The 21,028-nt window shown below is 51.7% G+C and overlaps 1 protein-coding gene across 3 annotated transcripts; it reads left to right on the top strand.

The window, feature by feature from the left end:
* Window positions 1–1,590: 1,590 nt before the first annotated feature.
* Window positions 1,591–21,010, top strand: SMARCD2 (SWI/SNF related, matrix associated, actin dependent regulator of chromatin, subfamily d, member 2). Of its 3 annotated transcripts, none has more exons than XM_061175914.1 (13): window positions 1,591–1,845; window positions 16,114–16,298; window positions 16,499–16,541; window positions 16,698–16,820; window positions 17,583–17,738; window positions 18,152–18,247; window positions 18,390–18,491; window positions 18,647–18,808; window positions 18,976–19,073; window positions 19,249–19,384; window positions 19,539–19,661; window positions 19,798–19,899; window positions 20,026–21,006. In XM_061175914.1, exons 2-13 carry the CDS (start codon window positions 16,123–16,125, stop codon window positions 20,077–20,079), a joined length of 1,371 nt encoding a protein of 456 aa, XP_061031897.1. In that variant the 5' UTR covers window positions 1,591–1,845; window positions 16,114–16,122; the 3' UTR covers window positions 20,080–21,006. The 3 variants fall into 3 exon arrangements, with proteins under 3 accessions (XP_061031897.1, XP_061031895.1, XP_061031896.1); XM_061175912.1 differs by lacking the exon at window positions 1,591–1,845 and adding an exon at window positions 10,885–11,374 and having other exon boundaries at window positions 20,026–21,008; XM_061175913.1 differs by lacking the exons at window positions 1,591–1,845; window positions 17,583–17,738 and adding an exon at window positions 10,885–11,374 and having other exon boundaries at window positions 20,026–21,010.
* The last annotated feature ends 18 nt before the right edge of the window (window positions 21,011–21,028 follow it).

The raw sequence follows: 21,028 nt of genomic DNA, 5'->3' as shown, positions 1-21,028 counted from the left end.
TTGAGAAAATTAGAGCAGTTCATCCTCATTTTCCCTGTGGCATGTTATGATCGGGTACTGAAACATGAAATTTTACATTCATTTTCTTAATGAAAAAGAATGTGGCATCCCTAATGGGAAACAGTTTTTAAATCTTGAAATCCCTTTTGCTCACTCTGTAGACTATACCCTAAATTTAAGGTTTAAACTGTCGGCTATTCTAGGCCTGTACTCCAGCCACTAAAGGGTTGCAAGAAGAGTGGTGGGCAATGAGGGGAGGGTGGCAAACACGCATGTGCTGTTGGATGGCTTTGGCTGTGTAGCTGAACTGGACTTCCTGTCAGAGTTTGGGATGCTCACCATCCATTTACATCCCAGGGGTTCTTGCAGTTTCTTATACAGACCTGAGTCACATTCCACCCTTTGAACACTGTCTCTTTGCTATGCCTGGAATTCGTTTCCTCCTTCCTGAACACTCCTTCACCCAGTTCAATATATCTTTTCAACGAAGCCCACTGTGACCACCACTTTTCAACCCCGGGTGCCCAGGCCGCATCCCAGCACACCCTCGGTCGACGCTGCTGCTTTCTTTTCCCCCAGCAGCGCCACCTTCTACCACACTCCCCCTGACCCCTTAGGCCTGGGAGTCTGGTCTACTTCCGGCCTGGACTGTAAGCCCCATGAGGGCAGGGCCTTTTTCACTGATGGATCCCAAGCACCCAGAATGGCTGTAGGTGTTCAACGACTATAAACGAATGAATGAATGAACTAGATAAAATATTTACAAATACTTGAGTGAGGGGCTGTGCCCACTGCTCGGATACAGAGCTCAGTCAGTTGTGGCTCGGAAGGAGTTTCCCGTGCAGCGTGTATACAACGTGGCTCTCAGCCCAACAGGCCATGAAGCCTTTTAAAGGTGGATGGTATTTTAAATTTTTTAACTATGTGGGGGAAATACTTCAATGAGTGCTCCTCAAAAATTACGGAGTGTGAGGAGGTAAAGCCCACCAGGAGGCCAGACCCCCACAGATTTGACAGGAAAGCCGGGAGAAGACCCCAGCATGAATCCAAGCAAAGAAAACAAGACCTAAGTTCTCACTGAGAGCCGCTCCTCGCAGCTCCAGCCGCTCCTCGCCTCGCCCGCTTCGCTCTCAGGCGCCCGCCACGCGCTCAGACCGTTTGTAGGCACAGCCTGGCGGGGGCGCACGAAGACGCTCCTGGCCGGAGGATTTGCCTGATCTGCCTAGAAACTCATGACGTCTACGCAGAAGCTTAGCGAGGGTTGGCTGAGACAAGCGGGGCGGGCCGGAAGCTAGGACGACAGGAGGGGGTAACGGGGAAGATGAGAGTAGGGAAACCTGTATCCTGCTTGGCAGAGAGAGCACATTTGACTCAAGGTAATGGCTACTACATAAAAAAAAACGTGAAAACAAAAGGGAAATGGTGGTTGTAGCAAATAATGCCTCTGTAAGGAAAACAAGGGGTTGTCGGCACCCCTGTGCCTGTTCGTCTGGTGGTGCGTCCTGAACACGTGAGGCTCCCGCGCGGGAGTGGACTGCCCGCGCAGCCTCTTTCTCGCCTTGGTCCTCCGAGCGGGCTCCGCCGTGGACCTCGGCTGGGGACTCGCATAAAATCCTGCTGGGACTCCACCAGGCTCTTCCTGGGTGGGCTGGGAAAGGGGTTCGGAGGCACGCCCTGCCACTATCTGAAAAGTCTTTTCGGCGCTGCGACCCCCGTTTCTATATCCCGCTCTCCACATAGAAGTAACACGATTGAGGGAACTAGCTGTTCGGGCCTCACTTCCTACCAAAGGTGTCTGCGCCCTTGCTCCCGCCCAGGGCTTATCAATAAGCTATAAAAATTAAGGTGAGCTTGTAAATCCTTTGTTGCCTCTTTTCACCCCAGGTCCCTTTTCCTTAGCTTCCACGTCTAACGTCTCCCGAGGGTCGTGTCTCAGAAACCTTTCCCTGAGCCCAGATAGGGCCGTTCACATCGGCATCTTTTTGCGGCTTTGGCTCTCCCGTAATCGTTGGTCTGACCGTGAGGCATGGGCTGAGTTTCTTGGTGAAGTGAAACTTGAGGATTTGGGAGGTTTTTTTTTAGGAGGGCTGTTATTAGGTGCATCCACTATCTCGTTTAATAGAATTCCCTTCCAGCGAGGAGGCAGTAGTTTTAACCCGATTTCGTGAATGAGGAAACAGACTTGGAGAGGCCTCACTAATCTTTGTATGGGGGAGGCAGGCCGGGAAATTATTAATGTTGGCAGTTTTGGTGACCAGTATAAGTCTTTTTTTTTTAATTTATTTTTGGCTGCGTTCGGTCTTAGTTGCTGCCTGTGGACTTTCTCTAGTTGCGGCGAGTGGGGGCCACTCTTCGTTTCGGTGCGCGGGCTTCTCATCGCGGTGGCTTCTCTTCTTGCGGAGCACGGGCTCTAGGCACGCGGGCTCAGCAGTTATGGCGCAGGGGCTTAGTTGCTGTGCGGCATGTGGGATCTTCCCGGATCAGGGCTCAAACCCATGTCCCCTCCATTGGCAGGCGGCTTCCTAACCACTGCGCCGCCAGGGAAGTCCTGACTAGTATAAGTCTTAAGAACCATTTTTTTTTTCAGCTGCCTGTCTTGTACCCTAGTACCACTGCCTCCTCTCCTTCCATACTGACAGTTTGAGGGAGAATGTTGGATAGAACAGAAGCTTGGGGGCTAAACAAGCCAATGAATCCCTCAAAAATGTCCTACTAGCTTTAAGACTATGGGAAATTTACAGTTTCCTCATCTGTCAAGAGGAATGGCATTTAGTTTATTTATATGAAAGTGCCTACCATTGTTTTCTGACACTAAAAATAGGTGTGCAGTAAATGGGCATCTGTATTTTCCTCTTCCGATCTCAGAAGGGCCTTTCCTGACTAATCTCTAAAACTGCCAGACTTTATTTTTCTTTATAGCACTTATCCAGTGCTATAAATAAAAATATCTAGTGGTGTTCTGGAACAACTCGAATGGGCGAGCCGTTCTCAACTAATGTTGTGTTGGTTTCTGGTGTACAGCAAAGTGATTCAGTCATATATATATGTATATTCTTTTTCATGTTCTTTTCCATTATTGTTTACTACAATGGTGGAAGTATTTATATCACTGAAATTGTCAGAGGTTACAAATCAGGGTTTGATTTTGTTCTTCTGAGAACTGGTTGGTAAATATTTACCGATACACCACTGTATATTTCTTTTTGTTTATCTGTTTATTGTTTTCTCTCTAGAATCTAAGTGTCATGAGGGCATGAGTTTCATGTGTCTTATTTATTGCTGTCACCTTAACACCTAGAACAATGGCTCACATAGTATGCACTCAATAAATATTTAGTAATTGAGTGAGCTGAGAGTCTGTGAAGAGTGGTGATTTCACACCTTAATTTTCTTTAGGGGAGGCATGGCATAACTCCCTCAGAGGACTCTTAGCTTTGTGACACCAACCTCCTTTGACTGCTTTTCATTTTCCTTCTGCTTCTCCATCGCTTGTCCCCAAAGGTAGTGGTGAGGATGAGAATTTGGATCTGACCAGAGAAGACATTACCACCACCCTCTTCCAGGCAACAAGCTTGGTGCATCATCCCCACCCCTGGCATCCTCTATCAGTGGGAGAGAGTGGAGGAACTATGCTTGTCAGAGACATGCCCTCAACTTATCCCAGCCCCAGACAACTCAAAAGGCCAAAATGGAGATGACCCCAATACCATTTTTCCAAAAAAGTGTTTCTTTTACCTCGTCATAAAGTTCCCAACAATTACTATTTTATGGGCTAGTTTTAAAAGGTTTCAGAGATTTCTGGGAAATTTTAATTGACAGGTTTTTATTTTATTTTCATGGTAATATTTTAAGGAATATTTAATTTGTCTGAAGTCACAGAGTAATTTAAAGACTTTATGAAAATAGCGTATATATCAAAATTTATCAAACTGCAATTTAAACATGTAGTTGATTGTCAATCATATTTCAATAAAGCTGTTTTTTAAGTCTTTATAGAAATATTTAATATTCATAAAATTTTTTCAGTATCAGTAACCAAATTTCAGTTTCATGCTAGAATGTTACCATTTTCAGGAATTTTTTTACCAATTTCTAAATTTGCATATCACTTTAGTATGTTATTTCTAGCAAAATGTATTTGTGATGTGGTTGCTTCTGTTACTTTACCTGATTTTTAGCATGTTCACTGTTCTGTTTGTTTTTTTGGTCCTTTACAAATTCATTTTCCTGGTTAATGCATATCAAATCTGAGGCTAGTTCATAAGCTCTATCATAGTAACCCCTTTAAGCTGCCCTCATTTCTCTTTTGTGGCTTTGAATGGTTTTGCTCATTTATGTTAACTCTTTCTGTAAAGTGCTACCAAATCAACATCCTAATCACTCCTTGTTAGAAATCAAAATTTCTGCACTTGTCAGGATTTTTTCAGCTGCTTATTTTTTTTTTCAGGTACTGTTGACTGTCATTTTCTATTTTGTCATATGCTTACATTTTTATTATCCTTTTCCCAGTTCCTCAATGGCATATCAGCCTTAAATTTCATTTCTTCAATTAAAATTTTAACCTTCAAAATCTTTAAGGCTGTTAATATAATCCCATGTAATAAAAATAGCTATATCATGTAAAAATAGTTTTTTAAAAGTTCTGGTAATTTTATAAAATGGTCACTTAGTGAATGGAATTTTAGCAAATAAGCTTGCTCCAGCTGTCCCATTTCTTTATGGGAATGGTGCTTTCCTAGAGAAGTGGAGAAGGCATTCCTTCGGATGGATAATTGCTTTGGCCCAGGTGGTTCATGATTGTGGACTGGCTTATAGAGGCAGCAGATTTGAACCTGACAAAAGCCGGAGAAACCCCAGCTGGAGAGCTATCCTCTTCTGAAGGTGCATCTCTCATTTGACTGCTTTTTTTACTTGGTTTCTTGGCTCCCCATATCTGCTGCCTCCCTGATCCCTCGAGACTCTCTTTCTCCCTTACCTGCTCTTTATTCGTGGGGCTGGCAATGCCTAACTCAGGGCAACTTGTTCATAGAGGCTAAATGGCTAGTTAGGATCAGTATAGTCTTAACCAGAATCAGGAGAGCGTATAGATTAAGAGTTAAACATCAGGAGTTAGTACTAAGTGAATCAACCTTGGCAGCCCATCAGAGTCAAGGTGAGGATAAGATCTGAGCTAGGGAGTAAACAAAGAAAAATCCAGGAATCCAGGTGGAAGGTCACAAGTCAATATGTTCTAGAGAGTGAGAGTGTAAAGCTCAAGAAAGATTTGGGAGTCAAAGTTAACTACTATGATTAAGCTGGTTTTAACCTTCTGCCCTGATGGGTTAACTCCTGATTGGGACCAACTTGGAACAGAGTTCTAGGGTGAGGAAGCAGAGGTAACTTTTATCAGAGTTATTTCCTGAGCAGGCATTTTTTTGTGCACTGTCCTGGAGTTCACACTGCAGGGGTGCATGGTTGGAGAGCCCCAAACAAAAGCCACAGCACAATTATGATGAGTACTCTTACACAGATTTAGACTGAGTGCTATGGAAAACAGAAAAGAGAACAACAAATTGACAATGGCAGTTGGAGGGTGGGGATAGGAAATCACGGAAAATTCCAGAGGCAGTGACATTTGAGTTGGCCTTGAAGAATAAACAGACTCTTGCATAGCAGAGAACTGGGGAAGAACACTTACTCATTTAATAAATATGTATTGAGTACTTAACTTTGTGCCAGGTATACTTGCAGGCAGTGGGGACACAGCAGTGAACAAAGTCCCAGCCTTCAAGGAGCTTACATTCTAGTGACATCATAGGCAGAAGAACCACAGCATGAAAGGTATGTTCAGGGAAGGGCAAGTTCAGTGTGGCTTGATGGTAGAATACATGGGATGTTGGTGGAAAATAAAGCTAGAGAGGTAGGAGGAGGACAGAGAATAAAGAGCCAATTACACCATGTTTAGATATAGACTCTTCTGGAAGCCATTGGCTTTTAACATTTTAGAAACCCTTTAGGAACCCTTTCTGCCAAAGAAATCATGCAAGGTCACTCAACATAAAAAGCAAAAAAAAGTAGAGCTCCTTGTCTGAAGCAGGGATATGGAAGGTGGGGTGCGGGGAGGTCAAGCAAGGGAGGAACTCCTAGCTCTGCCCTCTCACCTCATTCTCAGCTCTCCACAAGAGCTCTGAGAAACCCGAAGGACCACAGTGGGTTTAAAGCCCACTAGTGAAGGTGATGGAGGGCACACGAATATGAGAAAATGGAGAGATGTGATCAGATTTGCTATCTTGAGATAAAATTGGCAGGGGGAATGGGGTAGAATGGCCTATTAGCAGAGAAACCATGGCAGAGGGAGGTTATGGAAGAGGTGTTGAGGTCCTGACCTAAGATGGGTAAGATGGATCTAAGAGAGATTTAGGAGGTTAAAACCAATAGAACTTGGTGACTAAGACTGAGCAGGAGTAAGAGAGGGAAGAGTAAAAGATGATTTCAAGAATGAAGGTCCTTAAGGCTTCCTCTATTCTCTTTGCTTTTGGTTGCAGGCGCCCTGGGCATCTGTTTGGGTCACTCCACCTTCTTTGGCTCTCAGCTGCCTACAAGACCAGTTTGAATGTCTCAGCAAGGCAGCGTTGGCCCTTCGCCATGTTTTCATGCCCTTAATCAAGATAGATACAGGGGAGGAGACTGAGAGGAGGGACAATGAGATACTGATTTTGGACAGATGGGTTTAAATGACCTAGGGAGCATCTAGCAGGGAGTTGGAGATATGGATCTGAAGGTCAGGAGAGAGGTGGGAGTTGGAGTTAGAGATTTAGGGTCATCAGAAAATAGTAATTGAAGGGATGGGAGTAGATGAGTATGTCTGGGTAGGTCATGTATATAGAAAAGAGCTAAAGATAGAATGTCAGAGGACAAGCACATTTAGGGACCAGAAGAAGAGTGAGGATAAGTCAGAGATCCCAGGGGAGACCCTTATCTTTCCTCTGTTTTAGTGGTCTGTTTCTCCATTTTACCAGCAGCTCTGGGGCCAAATTCCAGAGCTAGGAGGTCACCTCTGGGAGGGTCTGAGAAGTGACCAGGAGGAGGACTCTGAGACCACAATGCCACGTAGGTCTCGGAATGCATCATAACCCTCTACCTTGCATGGGGAGAGAACAAATGGTAGAATCAAGCCCCAGACCTTGGCTCCAGAGAGTCCAGGAGTGTCACCTGGGCTGTAGGCCTAAAGACCACTTCTTGAATCCTGGTATCTGCTCCCACTATTGGAAGTCTGTGCTTCAGGAGTTTTACCTGCTAGACTGTGTTGACTGTGAAAATATGTGTATTGAGAACTGTGACCTCAATTGGGCACACAGAACAGGAGCTTTCTGACTTACACTTGATAATCCAGCAAAATTGATTCTGATTCTCTTCACCCTGTACTGCTTCATGCCCTTGAGTCTTACACTGTTTTCTTTACCTAACTCATTCATAACCTCTTTTGCATAACCTCCTCCAAGAAGTCTTTACTAATTCCTTTCCCCCACTAAAGGCCTCCTTTGTTTTCCCAGGGTACCTTGTGAATACCTTTATGTTAGCAGTTGTCACATGGAGAAATGATCTATTTATGCATTTATCTTCTTTGCTAGAACATGTCAGGGACTGGCACACGGAAGGTGTTCAATAAAGGCTTCTCAAATGGCAACTACAGCATCTGCTGCTTTACTATCCAGCCCTTCTGCTGCTCTGACTGGGCAGTGCCCCAGGCCTGCCTCCCCACCACATCCACATGGGAGATGGATGCGTCAGCTGCCTGGATGCTCCAGCGGGGACAGACCCCTCGTACAGCCCCAGAATGCTGCCATCATGATAAATTTTTCCCACCATGACCTGACTACCACATTGTTTCTCCTGTAATTCCAACCTCCTGAGGGTCACCACACTGAGGAGTGATCCTTTGCCTGCTTGCTCTAGGGCCATCTTGCTCCAAGGGCCTTTCTCTTGTGAACTCTTTTGGGGCTATTTTGCCCACCAGACAGCTGGGCAAGGAACCATAGAGCCCATGCTGGGGATTATCGCTTTGGCTCTGGTTGTATTAAATACTTTACTATTAAACACTTTATTACATTAAATACTTTAGTTCCATTCAGTCTCTGGGCATCTGTAGATACAACAGGGTCCAGAGGTTATGGGAAAGTCCTTCTTTTGAGACCATAGAAGGTCTCAGAATGAAATTCTGAAAAGTGGTCACTGAGCAGAATAAGTATCAAGGGAAGAAGGGAGGAAGAGAAAAAGGCATTCCAAGTTGAAAGAACAAAGGCATGGGAATGCTGCCTCCATGACTGCAAGTCATGTAATTGGCTGTACCATTAGGTCCTATGAGGGTGGCAGTGGAAATGGCCTCTCCTCCCCACATCTCTATCGTTTCTTCAGTGTTAACCTAGTGCTCTCTTTTCACAAGGTTCTGAATTGTCTCAAAGTGAGATATCAGATCCTTTCATCTACGGGGTGACCACCAATCGTATCTCCTTCGTCAAATGAAAGTGCTCCAGGAAACATTTTCCGATTAATCAGGCCCTACCAATCAACCTCTTTCTGAGTCCCTGTGGCACTTGCTTTTCAGTTTGAACACTGTTTCTTTGCAAGTAATAACAGACCAGAGGTAATAGAGGAATAACAGTTACCAACAAGAAGTCATATATAGTGGGTAAGTGCCTGGATTGTGGATTCTCAAGCCAGATCAGAACTAGGTTTGAATCCCAGTACCATCACAGTAAGAGCAGGCAAGGAACTGAATCTCTCTGCCTTGATTTCTAAAATAGAGGTAAAAGTAGTATTTACCTTATATGCATTGTGAGGATTAAATGAGATAATATGTGTAGTAAATGCTTAATAAATGTTAGCTCTTCTCTGCCTGCTGTCTAGGAAATCTTCTTTAACCTCTACCATGTCTTAGGTATCTGTTTTCCCCCTAACACCTTGAGGATATTATTTCATTGCAATTAGCTCATTGCTGACATTGTTTATCATTTTATCTCACTACACTTAAAGATCATTCACTTGTTTACACATACAAGGAGGGTTGTGTCAGAATTACCTGGGAGGTCTTTTTTTAAATACAACACTGGGAGCCAACGGTTTGTGTGTGTGTGTGTGTATGTGTACGTAGGGGGGTGGCTTGGCAGGGATATTTTGGAATAGCTCCCCAGGAGATTCACACTTACTACTTCCTCTGGACTAGCAGCTTGAAAGTCCTGAAATGGACATTAACTGCATTGTCAAGAATTCTTTACCCACTTTGCAGTGGTGGGGAGGGGCCTTGATTCAATGACTGGAACAATTCCAGTGGTCTGTTTTCAGACTGGCAGGTAACCCACTTTTAGGGAGAAAGAGGAGAGGGATCTCTGAGAAGACCAAGAGGCAGGAAAGCAGCAGCAGCAGCAATAGCAGGGTTTATCACTGGAGGATAAAGATACCAGGAAGTACAGATGAGCAGAACTAACTAAAAAGGGTTGCACTGTAAACAGGATCTGGGGTGCTATGGTGCAAGACTTGGTTGGGATGAAAACATAAAGCAGAGAATTTGTATAATGAAGAAGTCGATCTTGGATAGTCAAAAGTGTAGTCTGAGTAACAAGAGCATTGCTTGGGAGCTCGTTAGGAATGCAGAATCTTGATCCCTACCGCAGAACCCAGGCCTACTGGATCATAATCTGCATTTTAAACCAAAAGCCCCAGGTGTTTCTTATGCTCCTTAGAGTTGAAGAAGCACTGGTCTGTATCATGGGGAGAAAAATCACAGAACACCTGGCACAGCTGAAGCACTTTATTCTGAGTACCTCTGACACAGGGCTGATTTCTGAAAAGGTACTGAATTTTTGAAAAGTGCTGTAAATCCTGGAGAAGGATCTTATTTAACTCAGGGAGGCTTCTCATAATGCAAAATTCCTTTGCCTAGAAACATTTCCTGTGGAGTAAAGTACTAGGCTTCCTTAAAGTGAGGCAGAGGCACATTCAAAATATGCGATAAGAACTCGGCGCTTGGCCAATTCAGCCCTTCACACAGCTGGATCAGGTCTGGGGCAGCCAAGTCCCTTGGCAGCTCTGAGCCACCAGGATGGGCTTTTTTTTTTTTTTTTTTTTTTTGGCTGTGTTGGGTCTTCGTTGCTGCGCGCAGGCTTTCTCTAATTGCAGCGAGCAGGGGCTATTCTTTGTTGCGGTGCACGGTCTTCTCATTGCGGTGGCTTCTCTTGTTGCGGAGCACGGGCTCTAGGTGCACAGGCTTCAGTAGTTGTGGCACACGGGCTCAGCAGTTGTGGCGCGAGGGCTCTAGAGCGCAGGCTCAGTAGTTGTGGCGCATGGGCTTAGTTGCTCCGCGGCATGTGGGATCTTCCCGGACCAGGGCTTGTACCCGCGTCCCCTGCATTGGCGGGCAGATTCTTAACCACTGCGCCCCCAGGGAAGTCCCCAGGATGGGCTTTTAAAGAAAGTCAAGTTGGCAGCTGTTCTGCTGGAGAGAGCAGCTGTAAGTTGTCTTTAATGCTGAAAACCTAGAAAGGATGTCTGATAGAAGTATTTTCAGGGAGCGTGGCCGTGTACCCCGGTGACTCGGCTGCACGAGGGAGAAAGCAGCAACTTCTCTTTCACTGTAGAAGCCCTCCTGACCTTTGACCTCTGACCCCGCCCCGCTTTTCCGTGCGGAGCTTCCGCCCCCGCCCCTCCGATGGAGGGCCGGCCCAAGGGGTGTGGGCGGGGCTCCGGGAGGCCGGCGGTTAGGGGTGGTGCCTGTTGGGGGCGGGTCTCGCGAGGGGCGGGATTTGAGGAGGCATCCTCTCACTGGGCGGCTGGGTATAGGCGGGGCTTAGTGCTGGGCTGGATTAGGCGGGGCAGGGGGTTAGTTGACGCCTCTGCGTAACTGGACACTGGCGGCCAAACCTCCGGAGGCCGGGGGAGGCAAGCGGGCCCGTAGCACATCCCGGATCCGGAATTTCCCGGGCAGGACCGGAATCAGGATCGGCCCTGCCCCAAACTGGGTTTGTGAGGAACTCGCGAACTTGGATTAGGAAATCCCGGAATCCGGATCAACAAACCCTAGAACCCGGAATTTAGAGCGGAAAGTCCCGGAGCACGGAGCGCGGAGCGAACTCAGCGCGAAGCCCGGAGTCCGGATCGAGACACCGCCGGACGGGACGGAGCGATGTCGGGCCGTGGCGCGGGCGGGTTCCCGCTGCCCCCGCTGAGCCCTGGCGGCGGCGCCGTTGCCGCGGCCCTGGGAGCTCCGCCTCCGCCAGCAGGACCCGGCATGCTGCCCGGACCGGCGCTCAGGGGGCCCGGGCCGGCTGGAGGCGTGGGGGGCCCCGGGGCCGCCGCCTTCCGCCCCATGGGCCCCGCGGGCCCTGCGGCGCAGTTCCAGGTGAGGAGGGCTGATGGGCGGGCGGCGCCGCGAGCACGCCCGGGGCAGGGGGCGAAGGGGGCCTCGAGTGAGGGCCCTGGGGCAGCTTCCTGGACAGACGGCACAGGGGCTCTGCATGCGGATTTCACGGGGCACGGTGGGGGGCAAGGCCAGGGACCCTCGGGCTCGGCTAGGTGGTGGTGGAGGAGTTGGGGGAGAAGGTAAGAGCGACTCTGGGGTGTAGGGTTTGAAGCAGTTGGGAGGGTCGGGGTTCTTCCTTAGAACAGGGATTCTGAGCAACTGAGAGATGGAGGCGTTGTTGGACCTAGTGAGTTGTGGGCGGGTGGGATGAGAAGTCTAGTGTAGATTATCGGGTAAGGGGTCCTGGGAAGTGATGAGAAAGTTTTGGAAAAGGACCCTCACTGAGAAAGCAGGTTACCCTGCATTGGTCTTGGTCCTACTCCAAGTCTGCTCTGTTTTTTTTTTTACTTGGGAACTGGCAGAGTTCTAGCGTGTCTGAGATGGCTCCCAGCTGCTGAGGAGGAGGAAGAAGGGCCTGGCTTCCCACGGCCACCGGAGGCAGAAGATAAGGGATTCCAGCCTGTGCAGGGGTAGTCTACTCCTGGGTCAGGCCCAGGGGCCTTCACACAGGGATGACTCTGGGTTAGACCAGAGAGGGTGGTGGACAAGCCTGAGGAAGGAGGAAAGCCCAGCCCATTTTGGACAGACTTTCTTTATGGCTTTCTGCCTGGTGTCATAGTGTCCAGGAGTTGATCAGTCTGGAGGAGCAGAGAGGCTCCACTGAGCACCGCTGGTCTGCGGCTGGAGGAGCCTGCAGAGAGTTGCTTCAAAGGGTTCTGTCTTTTTTGGCTTTGCAGAGGGGCTTCTCGGGTTGCAGCTTCAAAAGTCATTGAGAGGCAGAGACTCCGTCCTTGGGGTCAGTGTGTGAGGAGCTCAGCCTGACACTGGGGGGGGGGGGCTTATCAGTCCCCAAGTTCATTGTTTCTGGTCGCCCCCAGAATGCTTGGGAATTGCGCCCATCCTTTTTCCCGCCACCCTCTCCACTTTTTTTTTTTTTTTGGGCTGCGTTGCGTCTTCATTGCTGCTTGCAGGCTTTCTCTAGTTGTGGCGAGCGGGGTCTACTCTTCGTTGCGGTGCGCGGGCTTCTCACTGCATTGGCTTCTCTTGTTGCGGAGCGTGGGCTCTAGTGCAGGCTTCAGTAGTTGTGGCACGCGGGCTCAGTAGTTGTGGCGCACGGGCTTAGTTGCTCCGCGGCATGTGGGATCCTCCCGGACCAGGGCTCGAACCCGTGTCCCTTGCATTGGCAGGCGGATTCCCAACCACTGCGCCACCAGGGAAGTCCCCCCCCCCCATTTTTAATTAGTCTTTAGGTTCTAACAATGCCATATCCCAATCCGTGTGCCCCAGCATTTGACACTGGCTTCTTGCTAATCTCTCAGGGCAGCTGGGAGATTCTCATGTCTCCTCTACCTCACGTGCCCAGGTAGAGGTCCCCCAAATGGATCCTCATAGAGTAGGGGACACATATCCCCCCAGGAGCCCTGGGCCCTCACTTTGTAAAGAGATGCTTCATTTGGGGGCAGTGGTTTTTCCCTCTTACCCCTCATTCTCCCTCCTCCCTGTGAAGAAAACCAAGGTCTGAGTATTGACAGGGACAGATCTGGTCCCAAAGACTCCAGTTGGGATTCATCTTTCCCATCTTGCTCTCCCCCTTGGGGATTCATGGGCCCAGGGTGTCACTGAGGGATCCCTGCATCTGTCATTCTGGCTCTTGGGCGAGTTAGCTGAGGAGCCTCCCTGTGGGCCATTGGCCTGGGAAGGATCTAAGGACCCGATAGGAGCCTCTCTAGTTTTCTCAGCTTGCAGCCCATGGGAAATGTGGCCTGGGGAAAGCCCCTGAGAGGATGGATTCCACAGTGATTTGTAGGGAGTGGCCTTGGGCTGGTGGCAAGGCTGAGTTGGCTGTCTGGGTAGCCCCAGGCTTCTAGGAGTGGGGACCTTGGGGAAGGCACTGAGCCTCTGCTTGCCATCCAGCTTCTCAGGGTCTCCTCCTCCTCTTCCCGGGGACGGGGTTGGGGGGGTCGGCAGTAGAGGTAGATGCCGGGGTCGGGGGCAGTTCACTTTGGCTGAGTTTGAGGAGGATCCTGCTTGGCCTCTTTCCAAGTCCAGTTATGTGACTTCCGGAGAAGGGATTTTAGATCTGAGGAGCGGGGGTGCTTCTCTATTAGGGTGCATGAGGTGAGCTGGAGGAGCAAGGCTCTCAGGCCCAAGTGGGGCAAATAGGGGAGCCTATTGATAGAAGGGAAGCGATGACCCACCTTCTTACAGTGTCACAGTCTACTAAGGAGCTTAAAGAAAACAAAAAATGAAAAAAAAAAAAACCCCAAAAACACAGATTGCTGGGTTCACGCCAGAGAGTTCAAGATATTTTCTATGTATGCAGGGGTATGTGTTCTTCTCCTCGGTCCTTAGGCCCAGCCACCAGGAGCGCCAGGGCCCCAGGCGCTGAGCCGGGCGAGCGTGCTCTCTGGAGGTGGCAGCATCAGGCCTGGCCTCCCGCCCCTGCTGTCCCCAGTGGTGGAGCCAGAGTCCAGCTGAGGACGTGGGCTGCTGTCGGGCTGAGGGAGAGCAGGTTACTGCCGGCTCCCGAGGCTCAGGGCACCGAGCCAGGCCTCCCTGGCTAGCCCTGCTGCAGGAAGGGGGTCAGGGAGCCCAAGAGTTCGGGGCTCTGTTCTTTTCTTTAACTCTTGGGCTGTTTTTTTAGAAGAGGAGGAGTTACTGGTGCTTCAGAGCCCAGGTGTGGAGCTTGGCCAGGCCGAGCTGGGACTTCATGAACTGCACGCAGCCTTTCCCTGGGCCCCTTCCCCCTCGGGAGAAGCCTGGGGCCCTGGGCGAGCTGGGGGCCCTCGCCCGGGAAGAGTCTGGAGCAGCGTCTGGGAGGGGCCTCTTCCAGGCCCTGCCTGTGCCGCCTGGTCCGGGGACTTCCTGTTCCGGGAGCACCTGCCTCAGCGGGGTGCGTGTTGCCAAGGAGGTTCTGCGGGCGCCCTAGTGAAGAGGCCCCGGCTCCCACTCTGCAGGTCCCCCGCCTCAGTTGTTCCTCCCCTTCGGCTCGGGCGCTGGTGGGAAAAACGAATCTAGGGTGCGTGGGGCTGGGCTCTCAGCTGTGGCCACCCTGAGTTGTTTCTGTCATCTCTAGCTGTGGCTCATTAAGGCAGAGAAGCAGGCTGTCTGCCTCTCAACAGCTCAGATGCCTCTCCTCCTGATGAGGAGAGACTTGTGGCAGGACTCCAGAGGTCCCAGACAGAGCCCCCCACGTTGAACTCCATCCTCCCAAACGCTTCCTTCCCGCCCCACTCCTTTCCCCTTCCCCCCATCTCTGGGTCACGTTTCTGTCCATCTCTGCATCTGGTCAAGAATCTGACCCTCCTTGGTGAGAACATGGGTTGAGTGCTGGTTGAAGAGGTGGAGCAGGAATCTCCCGATGCTGGCGGGGTGGGGTGGGGTGGGGGGCGGGGGTCCTTTGATTTGGTGCGAGTCCCCACCCAGCCTGGCTCGGTTGGCTGGTCCTGGCGGTTGCATAATCTGGGCCCTGGGGCCAGCCCTGTGAAGCTGCCAGGGACAGTGTGTACGAGGCAGAGCTGCCAAACAGGCCTTGCAGGCAGCAGCCTCGGGGAAGGGGCGGGGGTTACTCCCCGAGGGGCTCCACAGAGATGCTGGGGAGCCTGACCTCGGTGGGAAGTCCTTCTGCAGGCTTCTAAAGAAGCCGCCTCTCATTCAGATTCCTCTGCTGATCCTAAGACTTCCATCCTTGCATCCCAGGATAATCTTATCTCCCTTCTCCAGCTTGGCATTGCCAAGCCAGCCCTAGCCACCAGGTGGTGCATGGACCACGTGCAGAGGCCAGGTGCCAGCTGCTCTCTCTCCCTCAGGAGCCACAGCTTCCCCTTCGGGGTCTTCTGGCGTAGGGGTTGGGGGCTGGGCAGTGGGGAGGTGAGAGAAGGGTCCAGTTGTTGTTATGAGTAGGGGCCATATGGCGACCAGATGGTTTCTGTACTCCGCCTGAGACCCCCCCGCCACCAGTCGGGACAGGCTCCACGCCATCCTGTTGCAGCTTGCTCACCTGGGGTTCCACTGCCTGATGGGCTTGCCAGCCTGTTGGACTGCCTTTCTCCTCTTAGTCACACCACCAGGCTGGCCACAGGGGATGGGTGTTGCGGCTGTGACCCGTCAGCCTGCTCCTATCACACTACACCCAGCCACCTGGCTACGATACTGCCCCCAGGCTTCTCCCTCAAGCTGGGGGAAGGAGAGGATGGGAGTGCTTGGTGGGACCGTCTGAGAGCCTCAGGAGTGCCTTGAAGCTGGCTGGTCCCAGGGAGCAGGGGCGTAGTGTGCTAGGGCCGGAAGGTGGTTGGAAGTGGCGAAGGGCCCTGAGAAACTCCCCCAGGCCCTTCTTCTCTCTGCAGGCAGGATTCTCCTCCCACCCCTGGGCTCTGCAGGCCTCATTCGCTGGCACGGCTGCCAGGGCGGTTGAAGGGGGCGGGGCAGGTGTGGTTTACACTTCTGCTCTCAGGCGCCTGCTCCGCTTTGTTCTTGGCACTCCTGCCCAGGCTCCGCGGGCTCTGCCGTGTGCTGCTCAGGGCTGGACCTGGCTGAGCAGAGGGAGGGAGGGAATGGGTTACGGGCCCCAAAGGGCCCCGCCGCTGACCTGTGCATCTCCGTTGGCTCACTTCCCCCAGAGGCCTGGCATGTCACCAGGGAGCCGGATGCCCATGGCTGGCTTGCAGGTGGGACCCCCTGCCGGCTCCCCATTTGGCTCAGCTGCTCCACTTCGACCTGGCATGCCACCCACCATGATGGACCCATTCCGAAAACGCCTGCTTGTGCCCCAGGCCCAGCCCCCGATGCCTGCCCAGCGCCGGGGGTAAGACTATCCTGTTTCTCCCACCCCATCTAGTGCAGCTCTAGTGGTAACAGATGGTTTCCTTCTGTCCTAAGAGCTTCGATGATTGAGGAAGACTCCCAGGTTTCCTGGGGGAAGGTCCTGGGGACTGGAGAGGTAGATGGCGGGTGGGGGAGGTACGTTGGACCATTGACCTCTTAAGTGGGTTTCTGTCCTCCCAGGTTAAAGAGGAGGAAGATGGCAGATAAAGTTCTACCTCAGCGAGTGAGTATGTTGGGAGGGGGCCTAGGAGGCTCACCCAAGGGCTGGTTGGCTGGGGGTGGAGTCAGTCTCCCCTAACCCTGGGGTGAGGGAGGAATGGAGGAAGGAGCCAGAGCTGCAGCTGAAACAAGCTGATGAACCCCTTCTCCCTTCCTCCAGATTCGGGAGCTTGTCCCAGAGTCTCAGGCGTACATGGATCTCTTGGCTTTTGAGCGGAAGCTGGACCAGACCATTGCTCGAAAGCGGATGGAGATCCAGGAGGCCATCAAAAAGCCTCTGACGGTGTGTGCAGTCCCGGCTACTTCTGGGCCTTGCCAGGCTTCTCTGCCTCTCCCTGGCCTTGTTTTCCAGGGGCCACGCGAGGGTCTGTGATGGGCTAGAGCAGGATTTTTCACATTGTAGGACACAGCCCATTGAGCATGAACTCAATTTAGTGTGGTGGGGCCAGCACGTTCTTAATGAAATAGAACATAGTAGGAATTATACTAATTCTTCACAGTAGTAAAGGACTTAACGACATTTTTATTTCATGTATTTATGTGTGCAGATCCTGGATCATGATTTAAAATGTAAATATTGTAGATCGTGGTCAGAAGTTTGAAAGGCAGAACTACAGGGTAGATGAGGATAGTTCCTGTCTTCTTCCCCATCCCTGGAGAAGCTTTATCTAGAACAGCCTCTTGAATGGTGAAGCCTTTCCAGGAGATGATATTCTGGGACCATCATGGGTGTTTGAGTTTCATTTAAAATATGAGCCAGAGGCTTCTGGTTTGCCTGATAGCACCCCCTCTGTACCTCTGTCACACCACTGATCCCCCTGTGTTGGAACTGTTGGTAGTGCATCTGTCTCCCCTATGAAACTGTGAGTCCTTTGAAGGCCAGGACTGAAATTTCCTCTCTTGATTCGCAGTGCCTAACCAGGGGCCTGGCCCACAGTCACTGCTCTGTATTGATGTTGAATGAGTTCAGACGGGAAGATTGGGTAGCAGTGTTTTCCAACACACTGGTCCCCCTCTAGCTAACCGGTCGTCTTTCTCTCTTTAGCAAAAACGAAAGCTGCGGATCTATATTTCTAATACGTTCAGTCCCAGCAAGGCAGAAGGTGATAGTGCAGGAACCGCAGGGACCCCCGGGGGAAACCCCGCAGGGGACAAGGTGGCTTCCTGGGAACTCCGAGTAGAGGGAAAACTGCTGGATGATGTGAGTTGGGGAAGGAGGTGTCTGGAAGGGAGGTGGCCTGTGCGGGCCAGACACTCGGGCGCTTCCGGGGACGTCCTGCATGAGGGAGAGGGCACTGCCCACAGTTCACGCTTTGCACAGCTCTGAGCCAGCACCAGGTGGGAGATTTGTACGGTTATTACAACACTCTTCCTGCAGATGGCAGTAAAGTGCCCCGAGGAAGGGGTGCCCCTTTCTAATTGGCTGACAGTGGGGCTGCATAGAGCCCCTTCCCTGTCTCAAGTCTCTCACTTTTCCCGACTTCCTTCAGGGCCCAAGAATCCTCAGTACCCTGAGCTTCAGGGCTGAAACAATATTCCTCTGTTTGGGGCTTAGTGTAGCTTAGGCTTGAGCACTCAGCAGCACCCCTATCTCACACCCCTTTGCATCCCCAGCCTAGTAAACAGAAGAGGAAGTTTTCTTCATTCTTTAAGAGCCTCGTCATTGAGCTGGACAAGGAACTGTACGGGCCTGACAACCACCTGGTGGAGGTGAGAGTGGGCCTGGGGTTCAGGAACACAGGGTGACGTGCCAGGTTGCCAGAGAAATGGCCTTAGTCCCCTTGCAGGGCCAGGTGTGTATGTTCATGCCCACCCCCTTGGTGATGAGCTCTGCTCCCCTCCCCCCTGCCAGTGGCACCGGATGCCCACCACCCAGGAGACAGATGGCTTCCAGGTGAAACGGCCCGGAGACCTCAACGTCAAGTGCACCCTCCTGCTCATGCTGGATCATCAGGTGACAAGTGCCCTGGGGCCATGTTTGGGGTCACAGGGAGTCTCCTCTGGGGCATCGGGGCAGGTCCCTGTTGTAAAGCCTGTCCCCGTACCTGTCCTATTCTGCTTTTTTTTCCCACAAGAACCCCTCCTCTGACTCCCCTCTGTCTATCCCAGCCTCCCCAGTACAAGTTGGACCCCCGACTGGCGAGGCTGCTGGGGGTGCACACACAGACGAGGGCTGCCATCATGCAGGCCCTGTGGCTCTACATCAAACACAACCAGCTGCAGGACGGCCACGAGCGGGAGTACATCAACTGCAACCGGTACTTCCGCCAGGTTAGCTGGGACACCGTCCCCCCTCTAGTCTCGCAGCCCCTGTCTTGCCTGCGGCTCCAGAGCTCCATTGGGCTAGTTCTCAGCCACGTTCTTCACACCGCCCCTGGGATGGTCCACTTCCCCGTGTGCCCACAGAGGCATCACCAACCCTCTGGTGCTCTCTCTAGATCTTCAGTTGTGGCCGACTCCGTTTCTCTGAGATTCCCATGAAGCTAGCTGGGTTGCTGCAGCATCCAGACCCCATTGTCATCAACCATGTCATTAGGTAAATGGGAAGAGGGGGAGGAAGGCTTCTCTAAGAGCAGTTTACCTCTGGCTTGAATTAAAGCCAGAGAGAAGCAGCAGGTTTGGTTTCCTGCTCCCCGAGCGTGTGCAGTTTGGCCCAGGTGGGTGGGGTGGAGCTGTGTGCTCACGCTTTCCCTCCCCTGTGCTGTGTGTAGTGTGGACCCTAACGACCAGAAGAAGACAGCCTGTTACGACATTGACGTGGAGGTGGATGACCCGCTCAAGGCCCAGATGAGCAATTTTCTGGCCTCCACCACCAATCAGCAGGAGATCGCCTCTCTTGATGTCAAGGTGGGCCCCTACCCTCACAACCTCCTCTGGGGCCCACAGTGAGGCCAGGCAGGCTCTCGGGCATTTCCTACATGTGGCACCTTGGGATGGGATCCGAGTCCTTTGGGATTAGGGCTGGAAACAGCCAGTCTGACACATGTACCCCTTTTCCCAGATCCATGAGACCATTGAGTCCATCAACCAGCTGAAGACCCAGAGGGATTTCATGCTCAGTTTTAGCACTGACCCCCAGGACTTCATCCAGGAATGGCTCCGTTCCCAGCGCCGGGACCTCAAGGTGTGCTCCTTTTTCCTGAGGTTGATCCCATGTTAAGCTCTGGGTGGTTGTGCCCCCATCACTTATTCTTCCGGTTCCGGGGGCTGATAGGTCAGGGGTAGGAATCATGTTCAGCTTTCCTCCTGGCTCTTTGCAGATCATCACTGATGTGATTGGGAATCCTGAGGAGGAGAGACGTGCTGCTTTCTACCACCAGCCCTGGGCCCAGGAAGCAGTGGGGAGGCACATCTTTGCCAAGGTGAGGCGGCTCCGCCCCGTCTGCCCGCCTGTGGTTGAGCTGGACTGCACACCAGAGGGGAGGGTGAGCTGCTCACAAGCGCAGGCGGGCACACAGGCCTGAGCCGCCCGTCTCTCCCTCCTCCAGGTGCAGCAGCGAAGGCAGGAACTGGAACAGGTGCTGGGAATCCGCCTGACCTAACTGCTCAGGGATCCCTTCCTTTCTTCCCAGCCCTGGAGCCACCCCCTCCTCAGCCTGGAAGGGGACCGCCCTCTGGGGCACAGACATGTAGGATAAGGAGGGGGTGAGGGGTGTCTCCTGTCACCCTCTGCTCCCCAGCTTTAGTTTCATAAGTGTAGTGATAGGATTCCTTGTTGCTTGGTCCCAAAGCCTTATTACTTACACGTTGGCTTTAATCGGATTCACAGCAGAGGCCTCCTCTGCCCCCCTGCAGGCAGGCCCAAGTAGGACCTGGAGGCTGTGCTTTGACATGGTAACCGAGACCTTTCAGAACCAAAGGCCCCTGGCTTTGCTTGTTTACAGACCCCCTTGGGGCGAGAGTCAGCGCTGGCTCTGAGGAGCTGGGCGAGGAAGAGGGGCACAGCTCACACTCTTCCTAGCCTTTCCAAACCAAAGTTCTTTGCCATTCCTACCAGCCCAGCCTTGCTGCTGGTTTTTTTTCCTTTCTTGGGTATTTGCACTATTCGTGGAGCAGGTTTTTCTATGCGGGAGCCACTTTTTTTTGTACAGGGGTAAGCTGGGGTTTTTCAGGGAGCCCTACTTGGTGTCTCTTTCCTTATTTTCTTTTCTCAATCTATGCAAGCGGCTCTGGCCGCCATCATCTCCTGAGAGGCCAGAGGGCTGCCACCCCAGCTCTTGGGCCCAGGGGTAACGCCTCCTAGAGGGAGGGCACACTAGTTCTCTGGTGGGGCCTGAGGCAGGGGTGTGTGTGGGCAGGGGTAGGTGCAGGGGAGAGATGGCGGGGACTATCGTTGCCCTTTGGAGCTTGGTAAGGAGGGTGGGCCTAGGGCTTGGCAAGTGCCACTTCTGGCAGGTTTGGAAATTTCCAAATAAATCTTTGTTTATTGGTGGTACCCAGACCTGGTGACTGAACAGTGCGGCCACTCATTAACAGACTCAAGTCCTCAAG

Source organism: Eubalaena glacialis, chromosome 19 (genome assembly GCF_028564815.1).
Source record: "Eubalaena glacialis isolate mEubGla1 chromosome 19, mEubGla1.1.hap2.+ XY, whole genome shotgun sequence".
Classification (NCBI taxonomy): domain Eukaryota; kingdom Metazoa; phylum Chordata; class Mammalia; order Artiodactyla; family Balaenidae; genus Eubalaena; species Eubalaena glacialis.
This window is presented reverse-complemented; position numbering and strand designations above follow the sequence as displayed.

What these genes read in the sequence shown, in the direction of transcription:
- SMARCD2 (XM_061175912.1), top strand. Translation starts at nt 11,159, where the DNA reads ATGTCGGGCCGTGGCGCGGGCGGGTTCCCGCTGCCCCCGCTGAGCCCT. An exon ending in ATGCCTGCCCAGCGCCGGGG is followed by an intron (nt 16,299 to 16,498) that starts GTAAGACTATCC and finishes CTGTCCTCCCAG; the next exon opens with GTTAAAGAGGAGGAAGATGG. An exon ending in GGAGGCACATCTTTGCCAAG is followed by an intron (nt 19,900 to 20,025) that starts GTGAGGCGGCTC and finishes TCCCTCCTCCAG; the next exon opens with GTGCAGCAGCGAAGGCAGGA.